At 43.5% G+C, this 23,992-nt stretch overlaps 1 protein-coding gene across 6 annotated transcripts in view; it reads right to left on the bottom strand.

The window, feature by feature from the left end:
* LOC144819281 (uncharacterized) overlaps window positions 1-23,992 on the bottom strand; it is a 752,536-nt gene that overhangs the window by 602,406 nt on the left and 126,138 nt on the right. For all 6 annotated transcript variants that reach the window (XR_013607256.1, XR_013607258.1, XR_013607259.1 and 3 more), the window contains exon 2: window positions 2,944-3,121. Coding sequence is in view for 2 of the 6 variants with exons in the window: in XM_078677246.1 (XP_078533372.1) it covers window positions 2,944-3,046 (103 nt within the window). In the remaining 4 variants the exon portion in view is untranslated. The remainder of the gene's footprint in view (window positions 1-2,943; window positions 3,122-23,992) is intronic.

Genomic DNA, 23,992 nt, shown 5'->3' with positions numbered 1-23,992 from the left:
GGGAACGTCAGTTCCTCATTTCCTTCCGTAATCTTACTCCACTCTGATATCCAAAGGATCGTATGCAACCCAACATTCACTGCCATGTAACGAGCCGGCGTACCCTCCGGCGGGGCTTCTTCCCCTTCTTCCGATCCCCGCTTCTCTTTTTTAAACACCGCTCTCAGCCATTTAAAACACTTCATAATTATACGCACAATATCCAGCCTCGCTACTCTGTTTACTTCCTGATGACAATCCACCAATCCTAACGCGGCTTTGCTAACTTGGCCTATCGCAGCGCGGTCTTTCTCCGGTCGGCCAATCACGTCGCGACACTTTCTGACGTCTTTGCTAGCTGGCCTATCACAGCGCGGTCTTTCTCCTGTCGGCCAATCACGTCGCGACACTTCCTGACGTCACTTTTCTCCGCTTCGCAGCAGCACCCCTCCTTTCTCAACTCGTCTCCCGGTCATGCATGCGTCCCATTCATACACCGAAAAATGACTACTTCCGACCAAGCGGTCACTTCCCTCGACTGTACGTCCACAGTCTATATGTAATTGTCAACACAACTGACGAAATGTCTATCGTCTCTCTGATAGGTTGCTTACACACACAGTAACCTCCGACCAGCGTCCGTTACTCACGCACTCACTCTTACGTTCCCCCTATCTCGGTCTTTCGGGTGATCAATGGTACCTCATGACCCCCTTCACTCCAGTTGACAATTACTCTGGGTGTCCGATACACCCGAACCACTTAAGCTCTCCTTGAACTTAAGATTTCCACCGGTTGCGCGCGCTCACAACCTGTTCCACAGTCACTCTACAGACATTCAACTCCGCCAGACATTACAACATAGATACAATACAAAACACCGCAATCTAACACGCATAACCCTTTATACTCACTCTCGACCGATACTGCTGCTTTTTCTGTCTCACGTCATCCGGATCTTCTTCAGCGGGCGGTTCTTCCGATCATCGATTTCTAGGGGCCTTGGGGTAAGCTAACCTGGCCTAGGTCACCGTCCTCAAGAAGGCAACCATCCTCTATAGCTACCAACTGGAAGGGCGAGATTTTGATCGATACCTTATCACTATTGATCCAAACCTCGATCTGGTCGACTGAACCTTTGTTGCCTGTCTTTGAGGAAGAAAGTGCATCTCTTACCAAGCTAGCGCACCCAATAAAGGACTCCGCTCCCAAAGATCACAAACAACTTCTAGCTTTCAAAAGTTTATTGTAAGCTTAGGATAAGCTGCAAATACAGGCATCTCAGAATGAGATTCACGAGATACACAGGTCCAACTACATACATGTGCTCTCTGAAAGCCCTCAGACGAGCAACGGAAATTACTAACACAAGTTCTAAGAATAATAAAGCTATCAGCATTGACGCATATTGAGATCTCTCCTTCATTTAAGTTGGAGGAAAAACGCACAGGTTAGGCTGTCCCTACCCTGCTCTAGATGGTATCCCTACTTAACCAAATCCCAACCTAACAAAGGTGTCAGCAGTGAATGACCCCCAAGGGAAGTCACTCACTCTTAGTCTCTTGGTGAAAACCTATAGTTCTCCAGTCATGACCCCTCTCTGCCTACCCATCCGCTCTCTAAAGGGTCCTCAGGTATCTGCTCTAACTCCACCCAGGGGTGCTGTCCCTAATACAAAACAGTCAACAACATTTGAGACGCCCCTCGTGAGACGCCCCTCACGTGGTGTAGCTTCTGGCTTTTTCCATGCTGCTTTGTATTGGGCCTCATACGTTGGAGTTGACCTTGCTTCTCAGACTCTTCTCCGGCCCGCTGATACCCCTTAAACATTCCGGAACCCTCCTCCATGTCTGGGCCGTCTCCTGAACAGACCTCTATTCATTTTATTTATAATTGGATTCCCCCTTTTCTCTTGCAGACAGACATCTGCAGCCAAGATCCCAACTCTCATAGACTTCCAAAAAGGTTCGCAACATTTCTTGGCCCAGACCAGTATGTGTAAATCAACGTTAAAACATTTCAGGCCTACAATATTTCTCATAATGATTATAGCATTCAACTTCTTCATTAATTAAAGCATGTTAATACTCTTATTCTATTATTCAGTAAACACATCTATAAATCATGGCCCATTAATGCAATGACCAAAACATTAGTACAATCTATGTCGTGAAAAGAAACACCTTCCCCTTCCCTTCTAGCACTGGCCCTGAGGCCTACCACATTCTGCGTTTAACCACATGCCATCTTACATTTTAACAGCTACACGACATGGATTCAGGAATAATCACATCTAATAAAATCATATAGTGTCACACATTTCTGTATTAGTTCCACTTCTACTTAAATCTCTACATTAGCTATACATTCAGAATATAATTGCAGATACTATTAGCACTCATGGCATTTCTTCTCATGATTTGTGCTTACTACAGGTAAGTGTGATGCACTCATACATTTAGGTCAGTTTGCGCTCTCTCACTCCCATGGAATTTTGAATGGAAAAGTAAAAAGTAGTTCCTTGAATGTAAGCAGTAGTTTGTCCCTCCAGTGAGGGGATAAACACAAGAAGAGGAAGGAAAGCCAATAAATAGGAAGCAAGCAAGCAAATAAGGTTGACAAAAAATCCAAACTATAATAAGCCATAAGATAACCCGAAGCATCGACTTGGTACACAATAGGTCTTTCAACAACTATTAGAGTTGTCTATAGGCGAGACCTAAGGATGATGGGGCATATGGATATAAATCTGTCAACAAAATAATGTCCATAGCAAGCAAAATACTTGAGTTTGCATCTCATTCATAGATATTAATCAATGACAGGCACAAATAACCAGCTCTTAAAATCATCAAAGCTTAAAAAAACAGGGCAACCATTAAAAAGATCAAGCATGGAGGAAACAGGTGTTCTTAATTGACATCCTTGGGTTCAACAAATTAAAAGTCAACATGTATGTGTTACCTTTGGGCTTCGGTTTTGGGCGGTCGTCTGGTAATATGTTCCATGGTTTTCGTTTTGGCGCGTTAAGTTTTTCCAGGATGTTGTCAATGGCATCCTTTGTCATTTTTGACTGACCACATGCTTGAGCTAAATAGATCTGTTGAGCAAGCACAGATGATGCATTTTTGTCGTCGGGCTTCTGTAAAAAAAACAGGTGATAAATTATGGGATACCTTTAGAATCATTGATAATTACTTACAAAAATATGCTACTATTGATTACATTGGTAACAAATTAGAAGTGGGGTATCCACGTCTGTAAAAGACAAGTAGGATTTTTTTGGGCATTCTTTGTATGTATTTTATATAGAAGGTTCCAAAAAACAGGGTGAACACTGTAGCTTCAAGATGATGGCAAACACCGCAACACATATACATATAATTTACACATAAAACATATATAAGGTAAGAGGCACCATCCACTATTTTACATGCAGTAATCAGCAATAATCCTATTATAGTTAATGAGAATGGATGGAAGTGCCATTTTAATATATATATAAAACTGTTGCGAGAGGTAAGGGCATCGATTTGTGCAAGTTAATAATTGAGAAATTTGATTTGTTTTACAGCCTAACTTAGGGGCTGATTACGATGGAAGATTTTCCGCATCCTCCGGGCCGGCGGAAGCCACCGCCGGCCCGGAGGATGCGGAAAATCCTCTGCGGACCCACCAAAGACCCACCGCCACATTAGGATGGCTGGTGGGTCCTGGTTTCAGTCCGCCCCTTTCCCGCCGCGGTTGGCTTACAACCGCGGCGGAAAAGGCCTAATATGGTGGCGGTGTCTCTCAGATACCGCCAGACATATTAGGATGGCTAAGAAAACCTGCTTTTCCGCGGCGGCTTCTCCGCCGAGGAAAAGCACGCGGATCTTCACCTCGGGGGCCCGTAGCGGGCCCCCTGGGTGAAGGGGGGGGGGGGGGGTGCACATGGGGGGTACCTATGGTACCCCCCTGCATTTGTATGCATTTATAACATTGCGGAGGGTGCAGCTTGAAGCCGCACCCGCCGCAATGGTAAAAATAGAGGATGTGACAGCCAGGGTGGCGGTCACATCCTAATTGGACAGGAGGGAACTCCGCATGCCCATGCGGAGGTTCCCTACTCCTCGGTGATCGCGGACTCAAGTCCGTCCGCGATCATAATGGGCCCCCAAGTCGGTCTCCCCTCAGAAATGAATATTTTGGGATCTGTTGCAGGGAGTGATATCTTTGGCTGTTGAATCTGAAAAAAATTAGACAGATAGCGTAGACGCAGGTACAGGGCAGACTTCCAGGCAACAAAACTACTCTTTTTCATTACATGTCTCTTTCTTAGCCATCATTGGCCAGTCGGGTCGACTCTCTGGACCTATAGTGATATCTTCAAATAAATGCACTGCATGCAGGTGTACTTTGGACAGTTTGAAATTCAACATCAGGCAATAACTTAAAAGGAAATAGACTGCCTTGAAATAACAGCTAAATAAATTAATCAATAGAATGCGGTAGACAAAAGTTAAGATAGGGCCACATTCATGTAGATTAAAAAGTGGGTAATTTGCTGGCTTGAATACTGCTGACATTTGTGACTCAGATGTAATGTCAGAGTAAACAATGTATGTATGTTGAGTAAAGTCACACGGCTCTAAACGGAGTTAGGGGTTGATTAACAGATGGGACTATGGCTTTTACTCTGTCAAAGCGATGGAGTAACAGAAATCCAAATTTAGTGGTCTGCAGCCTCAGCTGACCTCTCTCTTACATTGGGGGGTCCACCATCAAAACGGTTCCTGTCAATGCATTGAAAGTGTGCCGGGGGACTCCATCAACACAAAGGTGCTGTCCGGCACACTTTCAATATTTTTTTAAAATTTTCAAAAACAAAATCCGATAGCCGGATTTTCTTATTTAAAATTAAAATAATCGCAATGACCCCCTCGCCATGGGAGCTTTTTTTCCCATGGGGACGGGGTCATTAAAGTGTTTTTAGTTTCACTTGCTTTCACGTTTTGGATAGTTTTGAGTGAAGGAAAAACGGGTAAATAAGGTGGGTGGACTATCTGCCAAAACTCCAACAGGTCCTACTGTTGGCCCATCGGAGAAGTATGCTAGAGGTGGAAACAGAGCAGCCTCCATCCCTGACATACTTAAGTTCCACCCGATACCTAAATGAGGTGGCGAAACGTCTATTTGGCAGAGAGGGTACGCCGTTGTCATTGCCAAACTCTCTGCCAAACTCTAAATCAGGCTCTTAGAGAGGGCTTTGGGTTAGTGCCTTGCTCATGATAGGGTAGCATTGCTATCTGTCTCAGTTATCTGCTATGATTGGCTTGCCTCTATATTATTTTGAGTGCTCCACCCAGGAGCATTTCTGTTTCACAATATTCCAATGAGATGAGTTGCATCTTTCCTCTGCACTGACTCTTTTTCAATTTGTATATTTAGTTCCCCATGGTAGTGCATTTGGTTTCTAACTCTTCCTCTTGCTTTATTCTCTGCATCCTCCATCCGTCCCCAGTTTTCATTCCTTTCCCTCCGTGCCCCATCCAGCTCCTCATAATATATTTTTGAAATGTTATTTATTTGTTTATTTTACAAGGGCCTGCCATCTGTAAAGTGGTGTCAGCCACTCACTTCTCTTTTTTACACTTCGCTGGATTCAAAAAGCATTGCCAAAGAGGGCCAAAGCTGGGAACCAAAAGCAGCTCTGGCAAACATGCTCAAAACAGCCCCATTTCTTTCCTCTTCTTGTGTTATCTCTCTCTGACTAGCAAAACGTTCTGTCCCTATTCTTATCTCCCTGCTCTCTCTTCTCCCTCCTTGATCACTTTCTCTCTACCTTCTGGCCCTCCCTGAAAGAGTTCCAGAGAAGTGGTCCTGGGCTTTCAAAACCAGCCTCCAAAGGCTTCTGCCCACCTGGCTAATGCCTGGTGGAATAAAAGGGCTGCCTGGCCCAGTTGCCGTAAGTAATAGCTCAACCTTTAGAAGTCAAGACCTATTGGCTTTGCCATACTTGTAATTACATGGTGTTGTAGCCAAACAAGAAAATAACGTTACAAATTGTGTTCAACTCTAGCATTATTTATTCAAATTGGACGCTGTGGCATAATACAAAATGGCATGGTTCACTGCCACAATGTGGTGAGGGGCTGCAGAACTTCCAGCCACTTACGATGTAACTGTTCAAATGCAATCACCTAAAACTGATTACAGCCTTTCGACTCAAGCTAAGACTCCATATGGATTACCATATGCCAGCTCATATGTGGAAAAGCAAACACATATGACAATCTTTCATGGAACTTCTTTGAAATATTAATACACACAAGGAGTAGACACTGAGGATCCATTAGTGAACACAGTCTTACTTGGTGTAGAGAAATGTTAATATGGTTTCTCATCGTAGATTATGTTGTATGGGTGAGTAGAACAAAATTATATAGGAGGTACCAGTTTATTCTTTTAGTATTTGAAAACTTTTTTTTGTTTACTTCAGACTAGTCGATCCATAACAAAGCCCAATATAAACAGTCATAAAAAGCACCACTGTAAGAGTTAGATAAAATATATAGTGCCATCAGTCACATGCACTATGCAGATAAAAAATAGTTAATGCCCTAACTTAAGACAACTAGTCTACACCGAGGCTCCTTGAAGATACTAGCATAAAAAGTCCACAGAATCCTTTGAGTCAACCATAGCATACATAATGCCACTGCCCTTGCTAATTAAAGGAAAGATAACTTAAGGCAACTAGATTCAATTTTTAAAACAATCTTCAGGCTAATGTGCAAAGCGAAATGTGCAAAGTCCTTCAATTCATAAAATCACATTAGAATAGATAAAAACAGCAGCAACGATCCATTAAGAGTGAGGCAAAGTGCAAGTGCAAAGAGACACGACAAAGCTATACAAGGGTCGAGTCGATTAACAAATCGGGCTAAGAAGGTATATCTGCTTACTACGGGTAGTGAGGTTGCAAACAGGCCAAGCAGCATGTAGAAATTTCGTCACTGCAATAACAATCCATTCTCTCGTATCAGTGTGTAGTATACGTAAAGCAGGGATGAATTGGGTGAATCCAAAGAGCTTATAAATAGGTATAAGCCATTTTTAACAAGGATGTGCATAGGTGGGACAGAAAAAAGCAAAGAGATGCAAAGTTTCATCAACTCTGTTTTGCTAAGTGCAAACTTGGCAGATTTTAAAATGCTACACAAAGGGGTTGCCTCACATTGAGAATGGACCCGCTGCCGTCTAGGGCCATGACGGTATCACATTTCCTTAGTTGGAGGTTTCCCAAGGTTAGATATCTAGAGATAATTTGAGAGAGAGTACCTCCAGGGAGACTTTGTGCCAAGACAAATAGACAGATGTGAGTAGCAGCCCTGACACAGGTACTCATAGCTTGCCAACGGAAGAAATCATATGAAAACTGCTGTAATGAATCAAAAGCTACTCAGAGTAAGATAACAAAGGGCCAGCAGAACCACAAGAACTTGACAAGGATCCATCAGCTTCTTCGGTGTAGAGCGCAATTGTTAAGGATAGAACTGCCAACTCTTTTTTATATGCAGCCAGAGAAACATAGAGTATTTGTGAGTTTGCACATTCAGTTCACTTCACTTAAGCAAGTATGAAGGTCGGGAAACTACTTGTCCGGTCATAAGCACGACCAATATGGTCAGAAAGGAAGAAGTGTTTTGGCATCGATTACATTAGCCATGTGTAATTGTGTCAGAGTAACCGACATTCCTTCAAGGATGAACCCAACAGATTTGTGTGACAGACCTCCACATCTCTGTAAGACTCTTGCTTAAATTGGCATGGTTGACATGAGTCACTTCTCAGGTAAGGTCCGATTTCAGAGATGTCTTTGGGGTTTTAATATTTTTCCATCCTTAGCACTCATGCCCTTCATCGCATTAGAAAAGTGAATATTAAACAGTAATCAATAGCAAGCAAGTCAATTTACTAACACGTAACTATTGATAGAGAAAAAAAAGAGTACCCATAAAATATATACACACTGTTACCAGCTAGGTAAACCATGTTGGGTAAAAGCCGCACGCTGCACAATACTGTGATTAAATTCCCATCCTTCAGAGCTGCGTGCACCCTACCAGTTCAATAACACAGCGTTGAGTGCAATTTTCAGTATCTTCCACAACTGTCTACCCCAGAAGTACTAATAAAATGTCCAATATGTGACTCAAAAACATTTTGATTTACAAATAATATTAAATAGAGACAAATAACCATAGAATATCCACTTCAACTCCAATTATCTCACAGAACATAATTCTAAAACGTGGATGAGGAAGAGGTGATGAGAGTAACTGCTCAGCTCTTGCTCAGAAGAATGAATCAAGGATTTATCCCCACCACCTCTTGACATTACAAATCTTGTGAATGCACCCATCCACGGGACTGGCACTGGAATCCCTGAAGGATGCCATCAGTATTTTCCTAAAAACCACAGCGGATCCAGAGGATCTTAACAACTATCATCAAATTCCAAACCTTTTGCATCAAAGAAAGAAACAGAGAACAGAGTCTTCCATAAGCACATGGAACAATATCAGTCATGTTTCAATCCAAGAGAGGAACAGAGATCTTGCTGGCCAGCGAGATTAAAATCTGATCATTACTGCAGATGAGAACAATGATGCAACATTGTTACCTGTGATCAATTGCCTGCCCCTGGCATATACATTTCAAACTGTGTTTGAAAGACTGAAAGAATATAAGGCATTTCCGAAAACAGCCATAAATAAACTACATTAAAAATGATCAGATAATTCCTCCACATTCGCAGGCACCACATTGGAATTGGGACAGCAGAATCTTTCAAGGTCACAGAGAAGGTACCTCAGTTTGCACAGGTTTATTTCAATTCCAAAAGTACTTTGAGCATATGCAGATTCTCCTCTGCCTAGGTAATGAATCTGGCAAACAGGCCCACACCGTAAGGTGTGCAAAGGCTCTCTCTTATGGGAAAAAGGAGAATGAGCTCTGCCTGAATGCTGCTTAAATGGAGATCTTGTCGTCTTACCTATCTGAGTGCCCTATATCCTTTAGATCCACCTCAAACCCAACACTAAAATCAACAAGCATTTGCAATGCAATAGGTCTCGCATTTGCAAGAGTTTATACTATTGGCATTGTAAAGGACAATGCCTTTTATTCATCTGTTTGGAAAACTAACACAAATAGAAAGCATTGTCATTTACAATGCCAATACCTCAAACTCTACCAAATGCGAGACCTATTGCTTTGCAAATGTTTTTTTAATGCAGCTCACTGATGAGCTTTATACATCACTATTGCTATTTGTATGGGCAAGCTGACAAAAAAGAATGTTACTTTGTGCAATGAAACTGGTGCTTCTGTAAAGAGGTGGAGAAAAAAAATGCGTGGGAAATCCATATACAGCGGAAAGATGTCTCGACCTCGGAGGGGTGGTGGGGGGCAGGTGAAATGGTGTGGGCACGGCACGAGAGATCGGGAGTTTAGTTATGGGCAAGCTGAGAAAAAAATAAATGTTACCTTGTGCAATGAAGCCAGTGCTTATGTAGAGCGGTTGATTAAAGGGTTCAATGAATTCTCTGTATAGTACAGCGAAATAGCAAACGGCAGCCGTAGGTTCAACCATCAGGTATTGCATCATTATGGAAATGCATTAAGCAGTGTATTATGTTCCATTAGATGAATACAAATCGCCATCTACAAATCTGCTGTTCTAGATCCCTGCCACTTTCCTTTAATGAAGGGTGCCTGAACCAGCTACTGTTCTATTTAAGCTCTTTGCTGGCAAGTAAGGAAACAATGCCAGAACAAGTGTTTGCTATTCAACACTGAGCTGCACAGTTGACACCAGCTGTAAGACATGGTTAATTAACAAATATAACTCAACAGAAAGCACACAACATTTAAAATCTTTCTCCTGATGCACTACTGTTCTGTAAATACGAAGTTTGCTGTTCCTATAGTTAATGGATAATATTTTTTGCTAATAGGACTTTTGTTCCCACCAAGGCTAATCAGCATCCTGGCGTTTAAAATATTAACTCACGTCAGTCCTTTGTCAGTATATCCGGAAGTTCAGTTTCACATTTTGGAAGGCGAGAAGTGGAAAAGTGTGTACACCAAGCTTTACTTCATTTCCCAGTTTATTGGATCAGTGTATCTGGTTTATGTGATTGTACCAGCATCCCAAAATAGACTGGTAAAATATAGAGCCCATGATTGCAACTAGTCGCACTGGGTAAGATACTGCACTATTTGATATGCTGGCTTCAGGATCATGCACTACAACAGACTATTTGGAATTAGTGGTATTGTGCTACTTCTGTAATTTATTTTGGCTGAGTACTGTGGTAATCTACTTTGAGTTTGATTGTTACCGGCCCTCATTTTGTAAACTATTATCCCTCTCTTTGAAATCTTGGCACATCCTTTGATCGGACTGTCAAGTGACTAAGGTTGCCTTCTAATTTAGTGCACCTGGGATGAACTATTGCTGACTCTCCTGTTTAGCCCTGCTTGAACCAGAATCCTTAAAGTGCTATGGGACCGGTCCATGTATGCTCCAATCTCAGGTGAGTAACGCTCTAAAGCAGAAATCCAACGCTGCTGGTTAGCGGCTACGTTGGTGCCTCAATTATCCAGGCTTGACAAGTGTAATCTCATGATGTGAGCTAGCTTGGTGTGCAGGGTACGGAACTCCATTTTTTACTCCATGGTTTCAAGAAGAAACTAAGTTGTATCAACAAACTACACATTTCAAGAAACAGGGCAGCACACAAAAAAAGTTGCTGTTTAGGTACTCAACAGTGAAACAAACTGTCAGGTGTACCAAGAATGAACTTTGCGATTGCATGTTCATGAATGTTTGGGCGCATGTATATTCAAGCTTAAGGCTAGGGGATGTTGTGAAACTGCGAAAGATAGTTTCTATGTTCCTTTTTGTTGTTTTGCTCGTATCAAACTGGCAATTAAGACTACATTTAGTACTCTTTAAGTGTGGCAGCTATTCGATGTGTGTTATACACAATTTTACAGTTTCACTATAAAGAAGAATATCGCGGTAGACGGTTTAAAAACCTAGCAACAGCCAAAGGAAACGAGTGATGCGCGCAAACAGCCCACCTCTCTTTCCTTCTTTCATTTTGTTGCTTCCTTGTGAAATGGATTAAAAAAAGAAGCCTGCGAGTGGTGTGTGCGCTCGCCACAGCGAGACATGTGATTTCAATTATCGGGTCCATGTCTGGGCACGATAATTGAAACCACATGGCAGTGGTGCGGGTAACCGACACCAATATGCCATGGGCGGAGCAATGCGCCCGCCTTTGGCAAAGTGCGTGCTGTGTTTGTTAAAAAGACGCACGCAAAGGCCAATAGTGTGGGCCAAAAGGAAAAGCACACGCAAGAGCATGTGCAATTCCTAGGTCAGTTTTTAAACCCCATACAAGAAGTCTCGTGCTGTGCACTGCAACGCTAGGCGCTAGATAGGCGCGAGACCTAAAAAGGACGCAGATAATTTTCAATTCAAATATCACCTTGTTCCTCCACATTCTCTTGCTCCTCAAGATCCTACTGTATTGGGACCATAACTTACACATGATTAGAATCATAATACCCATTTAGTTTCATTATTGCAACCTAATGTATATCAGCCTTCTCAATTACTCCCAGAGGGACTACAAAAAGTGCATGACACTAGTTATGAGCCAATGAGATGCAACCATAATTGACTCCTGAAAAAGAAGGCTTGGCTTAAAATCAAAGTGTTGTGCATCATACACAAGAACTTCTTCAGTAAGCACTTATGTTACCTGCAGACCTCTGGCTGGCAAAGAACATACAATTCACTAACCAAAATGCAGGAGGCCAAGCATGGAAGTAGATCCTTAGGAGCACTGGGACAAAGCTCAAGCGTGGGCTATATATCTAACGCTATTAGACAAGGATAAGAGCAAAGGGTTTACTACATCCAAGTATAGAAGGTCACTTGAATGTTAGCATGAAAGTTTTTGCAATAAAAGCTTGTTTAAATAAAATAATATGTTTCAGTATAACACACTTCTCTAATGCCTTTTCTCTGACATGTACGAATGGCGTAACAGGGGGGAAAAACGTGATTCATTAATGTCAGTATTATTTATCTCAATGTATGTCCCAAGCTCTACCTCGAAAAGCAGGTTGAGAATTTGATGAAACTGTGATATTAATGGGACCTTGTGCTTTTCAGAAGCTTGTTGGAAAACTTGTAGACAGGATTCTTGATAAAATGCATGGACCATGATATCTCACTAAACTACCAACAAACCCAAATTCAGAGATGAAGAAATATTCAAACCATAACATAAGAACAATAGTTACTTACCTGTAATCTGTGGTTCTCCAGTATTGGTGTCTTTCATAGATTCACATGCCTGAATCATTCCCCGTCGTCGGAGTGGGAGTCCCACGGTACATAAAAAAGCAATAATATGCCAAGAATATGTAGTAATACTAATAGAAATGAACCAGGAAGTAAAGCAGCCAATGCTACAGTAGGCAAAAAACTTCCACATCTATGACTCTCATAGTCATTATGTATAGTCCAAACTACAGCCAATCAGGCGCCAGCACCCACCAGAATGTTCTCCCCAGAGGCTCAGGCTCTCAGATTTTCTCGCAAGGAGTGAAGGTAAACATAATAGCCTAAAAGCCTCTGAGGGGAGGTGGGCGGGTTGCATGTGAATCTATGAAAGACACCAATACTGGAGAACCACAGATTACAGGTAAGTAACTATTGTTCTTCTCCAGTATTAGGGGTGTCTTTCATAGATTCACATGCCTGAATCAGAGTAGCTAGCAGTACATATTCTTGCTGAACAGACGCCCATGACGTCAAGCTTGTCAGTTAGTAATGCAAATAACAATGCAAAGTGAAAATACACATATAGTATAAAGCATAACATAATGCAATCATGGAAATATGTGAAAACATAAGATATAAGAAGCGTCTGACAGCAGAAACAAGGAGGTGGGAAACAGAGGCTCACCTTAATGAAACAGATTCCGTAGAACAGCTCGACCCACAGAAGTATCAGCCTCGCTGATGGATTCTAGACAGTAATGTCTGGTAAAGGTATGGCGACTCGCCCAAGTAGCCGCTTTGCAGATCTGCTGAAGAGGAACTCCAGCAAATAAGGCCGTAGATGAAGAGACCGCTCTAGTAGAGTGCGCTCGGGGCGCAGATGGTAAAGGTCTCCCAGCCTGTGCATGGCAAAAGGCAATGGCAGCAGATATCCATCTTGCAATAGTCTGTTTTGATACTGCCTGCCCCTTACGAATCGCACCGTAGGTAATGAACAACTGGTCAGAAGTGCGTACAGTAGACGTTCTTTGCAGATAGAATTTAAGACATCTTCTAATGTCAAGCGAGTGTAAAGCTCTTTCCGCAGGTGTTTGCGGGTCAGGAAAGAACGATTTAAGAACAACAGGTTCGTTCAGATGGAAATCCGAAGGTACCTTCGGAATGTATTTAGGATTTGTGCGAAGTATCACAGAATCGCTTGTGAATTGCAGGAAAGGATGATGCACAGTGAAAGCTTGGATATCACTAACCCTCCTGGCGGATGTTAATGCTAAGAGCAGTGATACTTTCCACGAAAGAAACTTCAAGTCGGCTTTATGGATGGGCTCGAATGGGTGACGCATTAGTTAACCTAGGACCACATTCAGCTGCCATGAAGGAGGCGCACGGCGTACAGGAGGGAACATTCGAAAGAGGCCTTTAAAGAACTGTTGGATAATTCTTGCTGAGTACAGAGAATTGGAACCATCCTGTCGATATCTGGATATTGCAGCCAGAAACACCTTTAAAGTAGCATGAGACAGACCTGTTCGTGCTAACTGCAAGAAAAAAGGAAGAATTTCCTCAGGTGTTGCTAAAAAAGGGTGAACCCCTGCTGAACGGCACCAGATACAGAAGCGTTTCCATTTCAGACTGTATGTCTTGATGGTAGCGGGCGCTCTAGCTTAGGCCAACACCTCTTTACAGTCTTCCGGGATGTTCAGGTGTGCGAACTCATGGTGTTCAGGAGCCAGGCCGCTAATCTCAACGATGCTGGGTCCGGATGGAAGACCTGACCTTCCTGAATACTGAGCAAGTTCGGGATTGGATGTAACTGAATCGGCTTGCTCTCTGACAGTAGGAGGAGTTCTGTAAACCAATACTGGCGTGGCCATCTGGGCGCAATCAGGATGAGTCGGCAAGGTTCCTTCTTCATCTTCCGCAGAACCTTGGGGACTAGTGGAATCGGTGGGAAAGCGTACGCAAACGTCAGAGACCAATTGATGGAGAACGCATTCCCCAGAGAATTCTTGTGGGGGTGCCAGCTTGCGAAGCTCTGGCATTTGCTGTTGGTACTTGTCGCAAATAGATCTAAGTCTGGCCAACCCCACTGATGAAATATGTGTTCCACTGTCTCCTGGTGAAGCTCCCATTCGTGGGTGGTGATCGTTGTTCTGCTGAGTGCGTCCGCTACGACGTTTTCCGTCCCCGGAACATGCACTGCTTGCAAATGTACATTGTGGTGAAGAGCCCATGTCCATAAATCCTGCGCTTCTTGAGACAGGAGAAGAGATCGAGTTCCCCCCTGCTTGTTGACGTAGTGCATGCTTGTTGTGTTGTCTGTTCGTATCAACACATTGGTGTCCTGAATGATGGCACAAAACGCCTTGAGTGCAAGAAAAATGGCTCTCAGCTCCAAACGGTTGATGTGCCACAGTTTCTGTTGCGCAGTCCATTTGCCGCTGATCGTGAGGCCTTGTAGATGAGCCCCCCAGCCCTCGAGGGATGCATCTGTAGTGATGGTGAGACTTGGTGCTTCTTGAAGGAACGCACAACCCTGACTCAGATGACACCTCTGTGTCCACCAAAGAAGAGACTTCTTCATGAGTGGCGTGATTTGAATGAGGTCCTCGAAAGTGCCCGAAACCTGCTGCCACTGCAAGGTTAGTTCCTCCTGAAGCGGCCTCATTCGAAGTCGGCAATTTGGAAGTAATGGAATACAAGCCGATGCCATCCCTAGAAAAGATTTGTATAGTCGGCCAGAAACTGACTTTCTTTGCATGAGATCTTGTGCTAGCCGACTTATTTTCATTTGTCTCTCCTTGGAGACGAAAGCTCTGAGTTTTTGAGTGTCCAGAATCGCTCCTAAGAATGCTCTTCTTTGAGACGATTGTAATTGGGATTTGCTGAAATTGATTGTCAGGCCTAGAGATTGAAACAGGTACAGACACTGTTGAAGGTGGCGTTGAACGGTTTCGTGAGAACTGGCCTTTATAAGGCAGTCGTCCAGATATGGGAAAATTTGTATTCCCTCCAGCCGGAGGTGTGCAGCCACTGGAGCTAACACTTTTGTAAATACTCTTGGAGCTGACCGCAGTCCAAAAGGAAGAACCTTGAACTGGTAGTCCCTGCCAGCCACCCTGAAGCGAAGGAATTTCCTGTGGCGAGGTAAAATGGGGATGTGGAAATATGCATCCTGGAGATCTAAAGTGACCATGCAATCTCCTGCTGCTAGAAGATGCAATATTTCCTGAAGAGACAGCATCCGGAATGTCAATTTCCTTAGATATTTGTTTAAAGCGCGAAGATCGAGGATCGGGCGCCACTCCCCGTTCTTCTTCCTTATCAGGAAGAACCTGGAGTAAAATCCTATTCCTCTCATCCTCCGAGGAACGCTCTCGATCGCTCCTTTTTGTATCATCATTTTGATTTGGGTAAGCAGCTCCTTCAGGTGAGCTGGAGGCGGTCCTTTTGGCGGTACATTTGGAGGGAATTTTTCGAATTCGAGGGCATGGCCCCTGGCCACAATATCCAGGACCCATTTGTCTGTTGTTATAGACTGCCAGTTGGAGTAAAATTTTGATATTCTTCCGCCAAGTCGATTGTGAGGGTGGAAAGATGGTGGTGGCAGGTGAAAAGTTTCATTGTCGCTTGTCTTTGCCGCGGTAATTAGTCTTACCCCTGTTTGGGGTGTATTGAGATCTTTTCTGCCCATAAGACTGGTAGCGCTGTGTCTGATAGCGCTGATTACCTTGTCGGTATGTGGATTGTTGTTGTTGTTGGTATCCACCTCTATTGAAGGACGTTCCTCGTCCTCTCGCTCCTCGAAAGGGCGGCTTGTGGAATTGTAGAGTGCCCAAGGATCTGGCTGTTTCAGTATCCTTTTTTATCAGTTGTAAAGCTTCCTCCACCTTGGGGCCGAATAAATATTCGCCATCAAATGGCATGTCTAAAACTCTGTTCTGAACCTCTTGCCTGAAAGCAGTGGAACGTAACCATCCCTGTCTACGCAGGACAGCAGCTCCTGCTAATTGACGAAATCCCGTAGAAGCAACATCAACAGCTGAATCGATAATCTCTTCAGAGATCCTTTGACCCTCTTGAAGAATTTGGAGTGCTTCAGACTTGGATTGCTCAGGGAGGAGATCGATAAATGGTGCGATGTCAGACCACATTTGGCGGTCGTACCGACCTAAGATGGCCAATGCATTGGCAGCACGAACAGTTGTTGCAGCCATGGTGGAGACACGTTTTCCAATTGAGTCTAGGCGTCTGCCATCCCTATCCGGCGGCGCCGTAACTGCAGAGGACGGATTTCTGGCTCTTTTCTGAGCAGCCTGGACAATTACTGAATCAAGTTTTGCCTGTCCAATTAGACATGCAGGCGTCTTTTCAGGAGCTTTATACTTTTTATCAATTCGTGGCAAGACCGGAGGAATGGAAGCCGGCGTTGACATCACCTTAACACCTTCCTTCCAGATGAACTCCACGATGGGTATTGTTCTTATCTGTCGTCTAGGCTGATCTTTGAAATCGTATAAGAAACATTCTTGTTGCGTATGTTCCATCTTTATATGAAAGCGTTCAGTCGCATGCTCCATCAATAAGTGAAAATTAGCCACATCCACCGGAGGGGAGGCCGACGCAGTCTGAGGAGATGTTGAAGGAGATTGTACCTGATAGTCCTCCCACTCCGATAAATCATCCACTTCTCCCTCTTCCCGTTGGTCTTCATCTTCCGAAGATTGCGGATCTCCTTCGTGAGTAGGTTGTGGGTGTGAAGGCGGACACACCGGTGGGATCACAGTTTGAGGCGTTTCCAAAGTTGGAGTTGCCGGTCCAGAACCTGTTGATTCTGAAGGTGGGATCCTCCGATAGTAATCGTCCAGCATAAATTGTAAGTTGGATATTAAATCCAAAGGCACTTGAGCAACAGGGTTACTCACTGGTATCGATACATTAACAGGAGATTGAGAATCATCACATTCCTCCTCTTGAAGTTTAATATGCAACTCCGATGGACTAGTAGCTTGTCCAAAAGTATTCTGGACCAACTCATCCTCACTTTCAGAGTCCAAAAGTTGGTCTGGCACTTCAGAGGACACCTTTTGAGGTGAAATACAAAGGGGTGAAAGCTGCATTGCTGTTTCGCGCATTTGCCCTGATGCTTGTCGTGGCGTTAAAAACACCGTCGACGGAGACCACACTTGTAGTGCCGTGCATGATGACAACTGCGGCGGCGTCGGAGGATTCCCTCCCGATTGTTTTGTCGTCGATGGAACACCTCTCGTCGACGGGACATTTTTCGCCAAAGGAACACTCGTCGTTGACGGGACACTCACCGTCGACGGGACACTCTTCGTCGACGGGACACTCATCGTCGACGGGACACCCTTCGTCGACGAGACACCCTTCGTCGACGAGACACTCTTCGTCGACGGGACACTCTTCGTCGACGGGACACTCTTCGTCGACGGGACAGTCTTCGTCGACGGGACAGTCTTCGTCGACGGCGTGGAGCCCGACGACGAGCTCGTCGACGGAGTCTTCTTTGTCGACGGTAAAGCCTTTAGAGGTGTCGACGACGAGGCGTCGACGACGGACGTCGCGATACAGGCCTTACAGAAACAAATACCATAGTCGGAGACGTCGTCGACGATGACATAACCATAACAGGTTTAGGAGAGGAAAATGTTACCGTCGATGTCACTGTAGTCGTCGTTCTCGTCGACGAGGAAGCTGAAGAGGACATCGTAGTAGGTGGAGACGATGTCTGTGGTAAAATCCTCTCAGAAGACTGGGGAAACTTGAGGATTGTCCCTTTTTTGGAAACAGAAGCACTTTCAGTGCCCTTGGTTGTGGGGACAGTCTTAGATGTTGAAGGCTTATCCAGTCCCTTAGAAGGTGGTTGTTTTTTAGTCAGCTTAGCCTTAGGAGATGACATTCCTACAGGCGCAGGCCTCTTCCTAGAGGCTGAAGTAGAACCAGAGGCAATGCTGCCTACCTCAGAAGCAGGATTAGAAGAATCCTTTAGCCTTTTCAACCACAGAAGTAAACGACCCTCTCTATCCCTGAGAGTCTTTTGAGGCATGGTTCTGCAGATCTTACAGTCAGAGGCCTGGTGATCTGGGTAGAGACAATAGATACACTTTTTATGTGGATCTTTTTCAAAAAGCCGAAGCTTACCACAGCAATCACAGGCTCTAAAGAGAGATTTCTTAGAAGACATCCTTAAAAGTAGAAACAAATGGAGTTAGAAGTAAGAAACTGAGCAGAGCTCAGGGAGACTCCCTTTCACACGACGTGCGGTAGAAAATCTGAGAGCCTGAGCCTCTGGGGAGAACATTCTGGTGGGTGCTGGCGCCTGATTGGCTGTAGTTTGGACTATACATAATGACTATGAGAGTCATAGATGTGGAAGTTTTTTGCCTACTGTAGCATTGGCTGCTTTACTTCCTGGTTCATTTCTATTAGTATTACTACATATTTATGGCATATTATTGCTTTTTTATGTATCGTGGGACTCCCACTCCGACGACGGGGAATGATTCAGGCATGTGAATCTATGAAAGACACCCCTAATACTGGAGAAGTTGGTATTACTTGTAATTACAGTCAGGTGGCAGCGGTACTGAGAGCTGCACTCACAAATTAACCCAATCTTGATGTGGTACAAAAAAGAACACATTTAAAGTGATCTTACCTGAATGCAGGGAGCTAGAACCTTATGAGAACCCCTGCCACCAGAAGGGTTAATAATAGGTAGTAGAAGTATGCAACATGCAAAACACCACATCTCTTGATACTATGTTTAATGAATACAAGGTATCACAACTTCGTACAATAATATAGAGTTTGATTTTGGACTTGTAATGTAACAAAGCAAGTACAGTTGGTTGGTATGGTCTTTTGAGGAAAATAGTAAGAAAATGAAACCAATGAACTTCCCAAAAATTCAGTTGTAGTGATCCAGGGAAAATTTGTGTTTACCACGACAACTAATTTTTAGAAAATAAAATCACATCTTTATATATTTCTTTGGGCAGTGCTTTGTTACATTATAAGTTACTTATCGTACTACATACTATTCTATGGGGTGGCGCTAACTCCTTTTAATTAATTACTTATTTTACTGTCAAATTGAATATTTATTATTTATTGCAGTGAATGACTGACCATGACATCACCGGTTGTAGAATATAGTAAGAAAATTGATGAACAATCGGTGAATGTAGTAAGCATCAAACGTTATAATTTTCCTACCTCTTACTTATGATAGGTATTAGGGAAGCCTAGTGGTAGAATCCAACCATGTTAAAATAAAACTTCATGTCATGAGTGTTGCAAAATGTCTTCATACAATCTTAGAGAAGATCCATATTGAAGCAGCAGGTTTTGTAGCAAACTCATAAACAAAGCCACGATCTGCACTTAACATTCAGGAGGTGAAAGTCCATCATCTCAAGGAGGATGCCAGCTGGCCCATTTATCCAGTTCAGCGTAACTGTCAGTTTCTTCCTCAAGGGCTTTTGGTATCAACTGCAGAACTGCCTGGTTTGATCCCATCTGCACCATCGCCAGCACACTAGAACTACAGACTGTGAGGCGTTGGTTTGGGCTGGAGGGCTGACTGTAGGGGAGGTGGATGTAAGAGGTTGGGATGCTGGTTCCTGTCCTCTACCAGAGCATTCCATGGTCTTTTGGGGGAGCAGCCTTTGGAGGTATCGTGCACGGCCTCAGGCACCATTCTGGTATCTCGAAAGTCTGAAAAACAGGAGCAGTGCCATACATCAATATGTGTCTTCAGTGCATGAGAGGTTGTTTGTAGACTGTACCCCTCATAGATCCCTCATAGATCCATGTCCCTGCCTTGACATGTCTTGGAATGGAGCACATGCCCCTCACGCATGCAGAGCTGACTTGCGGAGAAGGACATCTTCACCCTTGAGGCCCTAGTGAGTCAGCGCCGACAGGTCATATAAACGACTGACACCCAGAGATATGCAGCCCTTAGTTTTATATTGCTTTTCAGTACTTCTGGTCAAATCGCCATGCTCAGAGCAGGGTAGCAGACTTTGGTAGTCCGAGAAATGGGCTATAATTCCATCGTTTTCCTCTTTGAGCAAAATAGTGTGTCACGGGGAAACCACAATAAGTTCCTATCCCTCAGTTTCACTATTTATAAACATTAAGAGTACTTAAAAATAAGATTGTCACTAGTATGAACCACAATGAAAGAAAAAACAAACTTATTACTTTTCACTTGCAAGGGTCCAGATGTTGATGCACAGTGTATCTAGCACATTGACACTCAAGTATAAGAGTAGGTGCTATATAAAATGATAAATAAATAACTACAAGCCTTTTCCCTCTGTTATGCACAACCACCAGGAAGCCAGACATATGCATTAACTGCAGTACATCGTTCAGTTTACTGTGCCACCTAGTTAGAATTTACACAAGCCAACCTATGCTGTCCTCACACAAAGTGAGTGAACTCAGAGTTCACACATTTGATGTGCCAAACATCCTTTTCAATTTACCCAAAATAATTCACTTTGTGCTCAAACGTTGCTCTCGCTCACATCTGTTGCTAGCAAGTAGCAGGCGTGGGCATGCCATTGTAGAGCAAAGAGCACATCTCCAAAGAGGCAGCAGTTTTTTTGTGCAGTGAGAAGCAGCGCAGCCTGAACATTAAAGGCATGGGGGAAGGAGAGGAGATTATTTAAGCAGAGGGTGGTACCCTCGAAGAGGGAGAGTAGGAGCTACGAGGGTGTGTATTTACAAGAAGGCAAAATAAACTCAGCCAGGACTTTCATCACATCCTCATACATCAGGGGAACACTAACGGATAGGCAAGCATACTGTACGTACGCTCCCTTGGTCCAGCCCCCCTGCCTCACCCAGCAAAACCACAACCCACCAGGTAGGACACAATGTAACCGACCAATAGCAAACGACACAGGTACTGTGCTCATTACACCAACTGGTGTCCAGTAACTGTCCATCAACAGTAGTCATGCCTTGTGATGGGTCAGAAGGCGAAGAGTTACGGTTACTGCACCAGTGCATCTGGGTCAGAGCGGCCCCTCTTGGCACACACATACACTTCGGGGCCATGCCAGCTGAACTGCAGGGCACTAAGAGAAACCTTAACATCTCTAGATTGGTGCCATACATGCTTTTTCACTTCCTGACACATACAACTTTCAGAGGGGCGGAAATGAACAGACAGCACCCACTGAATATGCAGCTGGTGATCAATTACATACAAAGTGGCGCAACACCCGGGCAGTACGCGGGTGTTCCACCACTTTGTACACATAGATCCTGCACTTGTGATGAGCTGGGAACTGGTTGGCTCCTTCGTAAGAGTACAGGTTACATTGGCACTACCATTAATCTGATGTTACTTCACATTACTGACCAATCGTCTCGTCCCCAGACAGGTGACAGTGGTTATGCCAGTGATAGGTGGACGGGGCCTTAACCTCCCAAACCATAACCCCATAAAACAGAGGCAATGCAGACTCGCCTGTGAAGATTGCAAGACAAGGTGTGCCATGGTGCACAATTTCTCTTGTTTTATGAACCATGTTTTAATTCTTTAAGTGTTTTTAACATATTTGTGTCTCTCTTGTTACAAAAAAACACCTGTCAATATCTGGATATTAGCCGACAGTGACTCTATGGAATTGTGCCTATGAGATGCTTTTTTTAGAGGTTTATTTTGTGTTTACCAGAACTCGATTATTTCGATCCTATATCTGGTTATAAGTATTTCAATTATCTTCATGTCTTTTAAGGAAAATAAAAATATTTTGAAATGATGAAATGGAATATTCAAATGTGTTTGTGCTTAGGATTTAGATCCCCTGCTGCTGTATTCCCTCATTACCTTAAATTATTGATGCACTACTTCTTAGCCTAGAAACGCCATTTCCACATTATCTTCAGATTATTGTCACACTTGCCTGTTTGTAAAATTAATGTGTTATTGAATCCATTGAGAAGGGTTCCCTTTTCTGTTTTTGCACCCATTTTGCTGTATCAAATCCATATTGAGGTCTCTCCACAAAGCTTGGAAGCGCACTGTAGCATCTCACAGCCATGAGGTTCAAGATAATAGCATTGTCGGCCACACTCCTATCTGGAAACTGGCTCCATGACGTGGTGACAGAGGATGACGTGGGTAATTAGAGCTATGCACCGACCTCACCCGGACAGGATAAGGACAGGACAAGGGAGAGAAGTGCCAGGATGAATTACGTGGCATTATCAATTTTCAAGGTGTTATGATGATGTTGATGCATCAGTGTTGATTTCTCCTAGTGTCTGCTTCCCATCCTCACGATGTGCTGTAGGACATCTTGCATGTTAGGCTCTCTCGCGGTTTCACAGGTGCTAATATCCCTCACAACAACCCTCAGTGAGTTCCAAGAGGCTCCTGCTAATACAACCACCACACAACCAGCGGTTGTGCTGCAGCAGACACATGCAAGGCACATTGGAAGGTGCTTTGGGCAACTAGGGACATATTGCACTGCACCATTCATGCACATCATGTACAACACGGATCACTGACATAATATCGAATACACAAATATAAACTTACCAAAATATCTAAGAAAAAATATAGAATGCAAAAATATCGAATTCCTATCTACAAACAGGTAAGTACAAAAAAATTGAATCAAAAATATCGTTTTAAAAAATAGTTAGTCAAAATATCAAATTCGTTTAAATGTCTTAAAATTAATTTTAAATTAATGGAATAATAAATATAATTAACGAAAACTTATTGAAAAATACGAAAATAACCTTAAAATTATTAAATAATTAAAGTTAAAAAAACATACAATTTTATTTTTTAATACATATATATATTAACATAATATTAATAAAAAATATACAATATTTTTACCGTAGGATAACGGGAGGGTAACATTTACTATTACCACTCCAGTGAGTGCAACAGTAGGGAAAACGTTAGATAGCGTAGGGGTAAAAATTACTATTCCCACTCCAGCGAGTGCAACAGTAGGAAAAGCGTTGGATAGCGTAGGGGTAAAAATTACTATTCCCACTCCAGTGAGTGCAACAGTAGGGAAAGCGTTGGATAGCGGGAGGGTAAAAATTACTATTCCCACTCCAGTGAGTGTAACAGTAGGAAAAGCGTTGGATAGCAGGAGGGTAAAAATAAAAATTCCCACGCCAGAGAGTGCAGCAGTAGGGAAAGCGTTGGATAGCGTAGGGGTAAAAATTACTATTCCCACTCCATCGAGTGCAACAGTAGGGAAAGCGTTGGATAGCGTAGGGGTAAAAATTACTATTCCCACTCCAGAGAGTGCAACAGTAGGGAAAGCGTTGGATAGCGGGAGGGTAAAAATTACTATTCCCACTCCAGAGAGTGCAACAGTAGGGAAAGCGTTGGATAGCGTAGGGGTAAAAATTACTATTCCCACTTCAGAGAGTGCAACAGTAGGGAAAGCGTTGGATAGCATAGGGGTAAAAATTACTATTCCCACTCCAGAGAGTGCAACAGTAGGGAAAGCTTTGGATAGCGGGAGGGTAAAAGTTACTATTCCCACTCCAGTGAGGGCAACAGTAGGGAAAGCGTTGGATAGTGGGAGGGTAAAAATTACTATTCCCACTCCAGTGAGTGCAACAGTAGGGAAAGCG

The sequence above is a fragment of the Lissotriton helveticus genome, chromosome 2_1 (genome assembly GCF_964261635.1).
Source record: "Lissotriton helveticus chromosome 2_1, aLisHel1.1, whole genome shotgun sequence".
Lineage (NCBI taxonomy): Eukaryota > Metazoa > Chordata > Amphibia > Caudata > Salamandridae > Lissotriton > Lissotriton helveticus.
This window is presented reverse-complemented; position numbering and strand designations above follow the sequence as displayed.